At 39.4% G+C, this 12,576-nt stretch overlaps 1 protein-coding gene across 1 annotated transcript in view; it reads right to left on the reverse strand.

Moving 5' to 3' along the window:
• Nucleotides 1–5,021: 5,021 nt before the first annotated feature.
• Slu7 (Pre-mRNA-splicing factor Slu7) overlaps nt 5,022–12,576 on the reverse strand; it is a 28,061-nt gene continuing 20,506 nt past the window's right edge. The window contains exon 2 of the mRNA XM_053786231.2: nt 5,022–7,182. Coding sequence (XP_053642206.1) covers nt 5,422–7,170 — 1,749 coding nt within the window. The 5' untranslated portion in view covers nt 7,171–7,182 and the 3' untranslated portion in view covers nt 5,022–5,421. The remainder of the gene's footprint in view (nt 7,183–12,576) is intronic.

The following is a 12,576-nucleotide window of genomic DNA, read 5'->3' on the forward strand; positions in this document are numbered from 1 at the left end:
TCAATATGAAGCTATCATCATCTCTACGGCTTATTTATCTATTCCAATTCATCTAATATGACATAATAAACAATATTAATAACACAGAAACATGATATATACTCTAGAATGAATAAAATATGTCATAATGTATGTGAGGATAAGTGATGAAAGTGTTGTTGATGTGATGGTAACTGGTGATAGAGGCTTCTGCCACCACCACTATATGAACGCAATTTATAAACAAGAAAGATTTACATTTTAATTTATAAATAAGAAATATTTACATTTTAATTTATAAATAAATAAGTTTATTCAGGCATACACAAATACAATTACGTACACATATATTCATACATAGCAGCATATGTGTAAAGTACCTGGGATAACCCTAAAAATAGTCAGAGTGATTTACGTATTTCCATTGGGGTCCTTTTATATTAACACTTTTATATTTTCACTTACCTTGGAGGAGATGTTAGTTTAATTAATTTGAAGGAGGAGATGCTGGCAGAGGTTTAGAGTGGTGGAAGATACATAGCAAGCCGTTGTATGTTCAACGGCCAGATACACATACAACATTGGAGAGTTACTTTCGTGTCGAATACTTGCTACACTGTTAATTCTGTAATAAAGTTCGTAGAATTACCGACAATATGTAAAGTAAAAGGACACAAATGCAACTAATGTGACTTTTTTATTGTGGCAACGTTTCGCTTTCCAGGAGCTTTATCAAGCCATTACAAACAATACATGGACACAGAGGGTATATAAAGGCTCAGAGTGAGGGGCAATACTAGTGAGGTACCATTTCGATGTTCACTAGTGGTGGCAGAAGTAGTAGTAGTAGTAGTAGTGACAAAAGTAATACTTTTGTCACTACTACTACTACTACTACTACTACCACTAGTGAACATCGAAATGGTACCTCACTAGTATTGCCCCTCACTCTGAGCCTTTATATACCCTCTGTGTCCATGTATTGTTTGTAATGGCTTGATAAAGCTCCTGGAAAGCGAAACGTTGCCACAATAAAAAAGTCACATTAGTTGCATTTGTGTCCTTTTACTTTACTGTTAATTCTACACTTTATAGCTGGCTGGCACTATAGCCTTTATTGATACCTACTGCTTTAGTATTGTACATATCATAGAATCACTGAATCACTGCAGAAGGCACATTCACCCCTCTCTCTTCTTCCTCCACTTTGGTACTTTGCTACGAGTTTTTTCTTGAATTTTATTGTGTTTCTTTCCTTCTTTATCACAAGGTTGGCACTAGAAACTTTCTTTCGGCCCATGGTGGCTTATTTAGCAGTTACAAGCACTAAACAATGGAATAATACAAAATATATCGCATGTACGCGTGGAATCGTCCTCCCTGGCTTGTAAACAATGGCACATTACCTTGTACATGGGCTCAGGCCGCGTGGACACATTCGGGACGAATGTCCTTAACTGAGTTTTTCATCGCTGGCCGAGCCAATATTTCTACGCAAAAACACATCGATATCCGATTTTATCACTATCCGATAGCATCGTTACCCAAGGGTCCACTGTACATGTTTACCAACAACTCGGACTTACGACAGGTTCTCTCACCAGTATGCATACGTAAATAATGTTTAGAATTTGCAGAACAGGCAAAATATTCACAAACACTAATCTCACGTTGAAGGAGATTTGAACCTATGAACCTTGGAACAAGATACGCAGTGCTCTACTCACCTTACCACACTGGTCCAATACCTTGGCACCCAGCCAACACTAGACGTTTTGGCCAAGGTATTCAACCAGTGTGGTACGGTGAGTAGAGCATTACGTACCTTGTTCCATGGTTCGTAGGTTCGAGTCTCCTTCGACCTGAGATTAGTGTTTGTGAATATTTCGCCTGTTCTGCGAATTATAAACATTTTAAAAGTCTCTCATCGGTTGATGCATGCAGGGGATGAGATGAAATAGCTAACACTACCTGCTTGAATGCTGGCTGTCTTTGACCAAAACGTCTAGCATTGGCTGGGCACCAAGCTGTGATTAGTGTTTGTGAATACCTAAATAATGTACAGCCTTACGAACGCATTGCGTTATGTTAAATACGCCATACGAAGCATTTGAACGCAAAATTTTTGCCTCGCCTCACGATAAAAAACTCGCCTTACGTGATTTGTCTGGGATGTGTCCCACGTGTGGCTTCAGCGCCAGTGTTTACAAGCCAGCCAGTGCGGTTGCATTTACGCATACATTCGGTACATTTCACATTATCCCAGTGTTTTCCGTGCTTATAACTGCAAAATAAGTCACCATGGACCCCAAGAAAGCTTCTAGTGCCATCCATGTGGTAAAAAGGGCGAGAATTAGTATGGAATTGAAAAAAAGAGATTAAGAAAATGTGTGCAAAGTGGGTTGAGCTGCAAACCTTTACGGATGAAAATCACCCTGACACAGCTACTGCAAACCGTGTTGGCAACCTGTACAATGACAATGTTATGGTCCATTTTAGGAAAGTCTTAAAGGAATGGGAGGTACAGAGCTCTATGGACAGATATGTTGTGCGACAGATGTCCAGTGACTCTCAAGCTGGTCCTAGAGGCATTAAAAGAAGGGAAGTAACCCCGGAAAAGGACCTGCTACCTAAGTCCTAATGGAAGGGGATTCCCCTTCTAAACAATAACTCCCACACTCTCCCCTCCTCCCATCCCATCAATCATCACCAGATCTTCAATAAAGCTAAGTGTCATGTATTCTATTCTTAGTAGAGTAGTAATTGTGCATGTCTTCTTCAGTTTGAGTGTATTAAAATTAATATTTCATGTGGTAATTTTTTTTTTTTTTTATACTCTGGGGTGTCAGGAACAGATTAATTTGATTTCCATTATTTCTTAAGGGGAAAATTAATTCGACCAATGATAATTTCGGCTTATGATGAGCTCTCAGGAACGGATTAATATCGTAAGGCAGGGGTCCACTATATATTAGAGCTGGTTTTCTCTATTCTTTATATTGAAATATACAGTACACTACTGTATAAACATATATAAATACAGTAAAAATGTTACAAATAGTGCAAAGATGACATTAAAACACTACCAAAGATGGCTGACACAAACCATCAAAGTATGCTAATTGCTTAGCGACAAATTCGTTTACCGACATGGTCTTAGGAACAGAACTCCATCGTTAAGTGAGGAGAGGCTGTACAGTGTACTGTGTTTCCACACTGGTCACAATACCTCCCTCAGTATGAGAACACACTACTGTGACCAACATGGGAACATGCAGTGCTCTAACATGGGGAGGGTAAACAGTGACCTGTGTGCAAAGATGTAAGGTGTACACTACACTGCAGCAATGAGGACAGCCAAAGAGTTACCTGGTGACCAATGTGTGGTGATGTGAAATGCACACTAGGATGTACATCATCTTTGGAGAATTTTGCACTGTTTAGTGAACAGCATCTTCACTCCTGTGCAGTGAAATTTCTCTGTATATTCTCCAGGTATGCAATTTGTACAGCAATATTCCAGCCTAGAGAGAACAATAGATTTGAAGGGAATTATCATAGGCTTGTGAGTCACTATGCTATCGTTGTGTTAGCGGTGTTACATTAAGCTTACTGACACACACATGCACAAAAAATGAGCATGCACTCGTTTTTCAGGGGTTGAGCTATGACTCGACCCCTGCAACAATTAGGTGAGTACAAGTACACACACACACACACACACACACACACACACACACACACACACACACACACACACACACACACACACACACACACACACACACACACACACACACAAACAAACCCACCCACCACTGTGCCTATCAAGACACCTATTCCAACTCTGCATATCAATATTTAAAACCTGTCAGAGAAACAATAATACCTCCTGATTCAGTCAAGAGACACACTACACAACTTTACTTAATAAAGAATAATCTCAAGATATATATATATATATATACCTATATAATTATCAAATACACAGCAGTATATACACTATAAAAACTATGGTTGTCTCTGCTTGAAGAATACTTGAAAGCTGGGCACTAAGTCAACAAGGAGTAACTCAAAGAAACTTAGACATTACAAACCTTTATTAAAAATTACTTCTTGTTCAGTGACAGCTTTACTGAGTTACTTGGAAAATTTTAAATTAATAAAGGCTTGCTGTCTTTAAGTGTTTTTGATTTACAAGAAAAATACGCATTTCTCAATATTCTGACTATATTATGGAATAGTCCCACTTTGTTCAACAGTCTACTCATTCCTTGTATTTAACGTGCAGTATTTTATTTTTTATTAACACATCAGCCGTCTCCACTTCATCATCGTTCACTCATGACCTCGGTAATAAAGCAACTTCCATTTCCTTTGATTTAGTTGCATTATTTTTCAGATGAAATTTATTTTTAGAAATTAGAATACAAAATTGTTACTGTGAATAGTTGCTGATTCAAGAATTTGAGTTCTTGAACTGAATGTCATCTAATGTAAAAAATTGTACTATATATTTACTAGAGTATAACCCAAATATTTTTTCTTATAAACATGTACAATGATATACGTACAATGGTACCTTGAATATTGGCCAAAATTTGTTCCAGAAGGCTGTTCAAGTGCTGTTACCGAACAAATTTGTTCTTATGAGGAATAATGTAAATTAGATTAGTCCATGTGAGGCCCCCGAAAATACATTTACAAAAGCACTTACAAAAATACACTCACATAACTGTTCGAGTTGGGAGCTATTCGACATTCAAGGTACCACTGTATTAAATCTACTTAAATATACATTTATTATACATATACTGAAATGGTGTGCATAACCATGGACTTCCTGTATGCAATAAAGTGTCACCCATTTCTGTCTAAACAATATATCATGTGGAAATAAACTCTGAATTGGAATATGTGGTCTATCAGCTTATGATAGACCACATAATTCAAAATTCTTGTATTCTTCAACCTCTGAATACAAGCAATCACTTGCTAGGTAATAAAGCATTTTTGTTTCAAGAAATAATCTACCACTTATCCCCTCATCCAAGTTCATATTTTCCTGCTATACACATTAAGAATTGTGGATTGTTCCATAGTATGTTTCTAAAGTATAAAATGAGGAATTATGAAGGTTGTATTGTATTGACATACTGCATATATGCTGAATAATGATTCACTGTATTCATATTAATAAAGCCAGCATAGATCAGTGATATACAGACTAGTTCTCCAGAATTAAAGCAGCTTGCAACTAACTCACAATCTGGAAATAAAAATTGGATGACATTTCAATCCATTCTGGACAATTATCAAGGTCATAATGAAAGTAGGTACTGGGTTACTAACAAATAATTTTCTTAAACTATTTTAATAGTTTTAGATATGTATCTAAACAACCAGAAAAATGAAAACACTAGGTATATTTCTGATGCACATTCATTTGCCTAGGAATGCAGCCATAGGATCGTCCTCCCTCGGTCTTCTCATTTGATAAGCCTCTATCTCTTCTTCTGTTGGTGCCTTTGCATCATACATAGAATTATAGCTTCGTTCACGTTCATTTAACTTCATCATTTCTTGAACTGCATCTTCTTCTATCTTTGCACGAATCAAAGCTTCACGCAATTTCTTCTTGCGTTTCTTTTCCTTATCTTCTTCATTTTCTGATTCGCTGCTAGAATCACTACCGCTGCTGCTGCTGCTAGTGTCCTTCTTCTTTTTCTTTAGCTTCCTCCTCTTCTTTTTCTTTTTCTTGTCTCTGTGAATTTCAAGCAAAGTCTTTGTGTTTTGTTGTTCCTCACCAGAGCTACCTTTCTGTGAAGTACTCTGTAAAGCCGAGGTCGATGCACTCGGTAATGGCAATGCTGGCATCACCCGCTTCCCAGCTTCACCTGTGCAATAAGAATTCTTGACAAAAGAATGACAGCAACTAAATCCCCACATGCCATCTCGCCAGTAACTTCCCCAAACACTGGTGTGATTACCAGGGTACATATCTTCCTCATATTTGGATCGCACAGTCTGCTTTTCGGCGCCTTTGATGATTTTGCCATGTCGGGAGTACTCAACATAATTCTCTGTTTGAGAAAGTAAAAGTTCAGCTGGTGGAGCATCAAGATGTTCTTTCCCACCATATTTTTCTAAAAGATCATCAGATACCTTTTTCTTGAACTCTTCCTTCTTATTTACAAATTGCTTTTTTAACAATTCAAGTTTTGTAGGTTCAGCTTGAAGACTGACATCTACACCTTTCTCAAATGCATCCCATGCAAAGAGCTGAGCTTTAGCTTGATTGACAGTATCTCCTGAAAATCTTACAAAATTCTCTCCAGCAAAGTCGACTTCATCCTCTTTTCTTCCAGTGCCCTTGTAAGGGTTGTCCCTCATAGAACGTGTCTTTGGATCATAATAGGCTGAATTGGGGTCCAGATTTCTTAAGTACTTGGCTGTATCTTCACGTATACGCAAGTTGCGGACAGTAATTCTCTGTTTGCTGTCTACTTTTGTACCTGGCATGTCAACACTTTCAGCATATTTGTCTTCATCTTCATCATCATCATCTGGTTCACCATCACTCATCTCTTCTCCTTCCTTCAGCTTTTTAGCCTTTATCTGTCTCTTATAGTCTTCAACTTTTTTATGCTCTTCAACAACAGCTGTATATTCGGAAGGATCAAACCCATTCCATCTATCTCTCTTTCCATCAAAATCTAGGTGAAGATCTGGTAGCAATACATCATCTGGAGCAATATCATGCGCATCATATTTAGCTCCAACTTTGCGGGGCCTTTCAACACACTCCTTCTTTTTGTGTCCCAAAGCACCACAATTTTCACAGGCACCCTTACGATAACGCGTAGCTGTTGTTCCTTTTTGCCCTCTGATGTAATATTCATTGAGGTGGTTAAACGACTGGAGTTTCTCTGGCTGTGGACGTTGGTGCTTAAGGGTTGGGCCTCCAGAGCCAAAATACCAAGGTGCTGTAGCTATATACTGAGGAATGTGAGGATTTATATCTTTACCTTCTTCATCAACAGCAGCTGGCACAGTGCCAGCTTTTCGAGCTTCTTCAAGTTCCTTGGCTTTCTTCCATTCTTCTCTGGTTTTCTTCTTCGGCTCATCACCCTCAGCTTCTTCATGCTTGGTCCGTAATATGGAGGACAGTGGCAGACTTGGCGTACTCATTGTTTCAGCATTCTGGAAAGATAATTTAATCAGATATAAAACTATTTAAATGTACAGGTCCTCCATCGCAAATCTGGCATCATTGGGACCTGTAGTGTGCCGGATTACTGAGTTTGCCGGATTACAGAGTGGTTAAGTTAGAATACACTTAATAAAATTAGCCAACTTGACTTACACAAAGTTCATTGAACATCGGCAAAAATCGAACATTTCCGCTACTTTGAGCTCAATTTCAAGGTACTTTCCTTCATGAAAGCAATCAAACTCATGTCTATTTCTGTAATACATCTTCCATTCTATCAAATGAGTCCAAAAAAATGAGAATACAACCATAAAAAACATACGAAAATATACTGCAAAGAGGCAGCTAATGGCTGAAAAGTGAACTCCCTTATTCATCGTCCATCTTTTTTATTTTTGTTGTACATTAAGAAGCATCTTTCCATCATAAATTGCCCAAGTTTCAATGAGATAGCCCAACAAACAACCGAGAAAAAAATATTTACCAAAAATCATATATGGCAAGCCCAAGCCAGGTACTGGCAATAAGTCACTTTGTCTGACTTTTCTGGGTTATCCTAGGTTCTCTATACATACACTGCTATGTATGATAATCTATGTAACTGTATTTGTGTATACCTGAATAAACTTATTTACTTCTAGTCTGTCAACTGAGTATAAGAAACTGCCCATTCACTTATTTCAACTACCCAATACAATGGTCAGAAATTGGCAATTTGGCCGATTTCACACGAAAATGTTAGGATTATTTTACCGAGTGTTTTAAGCCTAAAATTTTTTTTTTGCCATCAGTACTTACCGAGATACAGAGGCGCAAAGTTGGCAGAAAATGAGCGCCGTACGGCAACAGCGGCGAATGCCGCCCACCCGGTATTCTTTTATTTACTCCAATTCGAAGGTTTCTTGTATTTTCCAATATTTTTCTTTTCTAAGTAACTTATGTGGCTTGTGAGACCAAAGTAAGGTGCATTGTTCAAATATATACTCATTGTTTACAACACAATAACTGAACAAACATTATCACTATTAGATTGTGTATAAAACTTGTTTACACAAACAAACAATACAAAACATTGTTTATTACTATTGTTCCATAATATATATACATATGTACAGTCACTGAACACTTTCCTAGAACTGCTGCAGCTTGTGGAACTCTTTGAAACATGGGTATATGCAGAGTGGTACTTGACACTTCTCACACACATAAAACGAGTCTCTACGTGTTTGTGGGCATTTTGTGGTACGTCCATATACAAAACACCTCTTCTGAGCACTTTTCTTGAAAGCAGTAGAAGGCAGTTGTATGGGGCAGTGATCACCAGGTCTCAAACGAGATGGCGTGTGTTGGTAATTTCGTGGACACTGGTCTACTGCAGGTGTTGCTCCTTGGTACTTGGAGATTATTTGTCTGATGACTGACAAACAAAATTCACCATATTTTGGTTTGTTGTTGGTCTTCAACTTGTATATGTTACAAGCATTTAGCATGGAAATATCAAGATGGAAAAAAAAGCTTTATATACCACTTATAACTCTTGCATACACAATCAGCAAACCCAATCTGCATGTCACATTTGTCCACTAAGTGCATATTGAGGTTGTAGTCCATGACAGCTGCCAGTGTGTGCCATTTTGTTTCGGTGAACTGATGTCAACAATGTGACATCACGTTTGTCATGCCACCGAAATGCCATGATGTCACTGGCAGCAAAGGCCTGCACCTCACCTCTGCAAGTGCCAGCATTGAACCTTGGCATATGTTTACGATTACCACGCACTGTCCCACACACGTCTGCCAGGTTCACTCGCAAGAAATCACTAAGTATGGGGCTTGTGTACCAGTAATCACTATATAATATATGCCCCTTACCAAGATATGGTTCCATCACTGTTCGAACCACATCACCAGAGATACCCAATGTATTACTGCCAGCGTACGCAATGATATCCAAAACGAGACCACTTTTGCAATCTCACAGTACAAATAACTTTATACCAAAGCGTTTCCTCTTGCTTGGTATATATTGCTTGAATGAGTCTTCCTTTGCATAAAATCAAAGACTCGTCAATAACAAGCTTCCTGAAGGGATAAAAATACATGCAACACTTTTGTTTCAGGTACATAAACACATTTCTGATCTTATATAACCTGTCACTTCTGTCAGGCTTTCTTTTGTCTGAAAAGTGTAACATACGTAACAGTATCAAAAAACGATTCACACCTATAATGTCACTAAAACCTGGGGTTGAAATCAGGTGTTCTGTTGACCAGTATGTGGTGACAGTGTGCTTATACACATGTGGCATAAGCATTATTATGGCAAAAAACAGGTATATCTCTGCCACAGTTGTGTCCTTCCACTGGTGTAGCCGTGATCTTGGTGAGAGAATTGTATTTGCCATGGTGTACTCATAGTATGTGTTAGTTTCCCTGACAATAATGTCCATCAGGGGTTCATCGAAGAATAACTGAAAGCATTCCAGTTCAGTAGCATTGTTCCCAAGTGTACACGATGGCCGTATTCCACTTTGTGTTTCATCAAAGTCATGGGGACTGGCAACAAACTCGTCACCTTGCTGCCAATCCCAGATGCGGTCTGCTGGTGGGTTCTGGATATTGAAATGTGGTTGTGGTTGTGCAGGTTGTGGGAGTGTGGGGTTGGGTGAGGCTGGTTGTAGTTGTGCAGAGTCAGCAGCGTTGATAGTAGCGTGGCCCACTGCTGGTACCACAGGACTCATGCCACCATCACTATCACCACCACCACCTGCTGCCTCACTCACATCATTCATACCCATCGTAACAATATCGTCATCTTTACTATCAGGTCGTAGTGTAGAGTCACGGGATGTGCTCTGAGATTTACTCCTTCCCCTTGGAACAGCATAGGACACACTACCAGACCACATGCTACTTTGTATATACTGCCGCTTCACTGGGGAATATTCACCCTCACTGTCACAACTAGAACTGCTTTCAATAGCTTTGAAATCACTATCACTATCACTTTCACTGCTCACATATGAGTCTTGTACACGGGCAAATAGTTTCCTCTTTCGTCCTGGTACAGGTGAATGTGAACGAACTGGCCCAGCACCAGAGGTGGAAGGTCGTGGGTCATCTGGGTTTTCATCACTAATTACATTATCCTGGGCACTGTTTTCGGTCACACCCGCTTGAAAACCATGGAATTCACTTTCACTGACATTTCCATCGCTGTTGGAGCTATTACTTGGGAACAAAAGACCTCCAATCTGCCGAGGAGTGAGGTACTTCTTACTGCGAGGCATGGTGAAAATGGACTACCAAGATGGCGTTCCCACAATGCATCACTGAGTCCCAGATTTTTTTCACAGGGTGCACACCCACCACTCAGACCCATTCTCTCTCATGTAGGCCTACCAGCTTTCTCCCGCTTCATTTGAAGCCACTAGAATTTACGCGTATAAATACGTCAGAAACAGTGGCGCGTAAGACGTATATATATGACCGAAACAGTCAAAGGGTTAACGAGGAAACGTTTTGCCACATAGTGGCTTTCAGTCCATACAAAGGAGAATGGTGAAGAACAGGAGGAGTCTAATTTATCAACTTGTCAGTTCTCTGAACCATTCATCTACATGTATATATGTATATATAATATGTATACAGTGGACCCCCAGCTTACGATATTATTTCATTCCAGAAGTATGTTCAGGTCCCATTACTGAACGAATTTGTTCCCATAAGGAATATTGTGAATTAGATTAGTCCATTTCAGACCCCCAAACATACACGTACAAACGCACTTACATAAATACACTTACATAATTGGTCGCATTGGGAGCTGATCGTAAAGCGGGGGTCCACTGTATATGGTATGCATATATGGTATGTACATATGGTATGTATGTATGTATGTCTTGCCGAATACATAAAATTGGTCAATTAGCAAGAACTCATTTAAAATTAAGTTCTTTATCTTCAAGAGTTTGAAATTACTTAATATACACACACATACATACGTACATACACACACACACACACACACACACACACACACACACACACACACACACAAACACACACACACAAACACACACACACACACACACACAAACACACACACACACACACACACACATGGAGGAGTCACGCGGTTTGAACTCGTGTTTTGGTGGTAATTTCTGACTGTGCCATAAGGAATAGAGTGTGAGATATAGGCGTGTGCACGCATAAGAGTGCATATAATCACTTAAGCCCCGAAAAAGGAAATATAAGTGATCACAGAAAAGAAAACAAAGGAAATAGTGACTAAATGTTTAGTGGGGGCCGTTGGAAGGAAGGTGAACAGTTGTGTCAGGCCTAAATAGTGTTGCCATAATAACGCAGTGGGGTATTTTGAAGAATAAGTGCAACTCAAGACCAGGGAGATAAGAGATATGTATAGATGTGTCAGTAATACAGTGAGTGAGTGAAAAAATTAGATGAGCTAGAGACCACAGTGCCTACAGGAAGTTAGTGGAAAAATTACCGAGAAGCATCAAGCATTTTCATACTGGGACCCAGGAGGACGACATTACTCCACTGCCAGCCGCAAGTAATATTCACCTAGTTTGAGTTGCATGGGGTCAGCACCAGTCTCTAGCTGGAAATTGGGGGTCACTCTCCTCGAGCTATCAGAATTAGAATAAGCAGCATTTACTGGCATTTAATAGAATTTATTGAGGTTCAGGAGAGTTAAGCAGTTAATGATAGATAGCCTAGTATGAGAGGTAGCCTAGCGAAGCCTAGCATACAGAATTGAACGTAATTTTAGGCACAAGATAGTACAGTGGGAACCAAGAGATTGGGTACATATGCAAAACATATGTAGTACATACGAGGGAAATAAGGACTGCTTACATAAACACACGCATACACACACACACACACACACACACGCACACACACACGCACACACACACATACACACATACACACACACACACACACACACACACACACATATACAGGATTTCACACCTTTAAGTGAATTTACGTAATTTTAGGCACACAAGACAGTACAGTGGAAACCAAGAGATAGGGTACATATGCAAAACATATGTAGTACATATGAGGGAAATAAGGACTGCTTACATAAACGCATGCATACACACACACACATACACACACACTAGGTGAGAACAGGATCTGCTGTAAGGCACTTGAATAGCTGTAGCACACACACACACACACACACACACACACACCAGGAGCTAAGACTCGACCCCTGCAACCACAAATAGGTGAGTACACGTAACGGGATTTCATACCTTTATGTGAATTGACCCTCTAACCCTTCCTTCTCTCTCCGTCTCTTTGTCTCTTTTCCTCTCTCTCTCTCTCTCTCTCTCTCTCCCCGT

The sequence above is a fragment of the Cherax quadricarinatus genome, chromosome 42 (genome assembly GCF_038502225.1).
Source record: "Cherax quadricarinatus isolate ZL_2023a chromosome 42, ASM3850222v1, whole genome shotgun sequence".
In the NCBI taxonomy this organism is placed as follows: Eukaryota; Metazoa; Arthropoda; class Malacostraca; order Decapoda; family Parastacidae; genus Cherax; species Cherax quadricarinatus.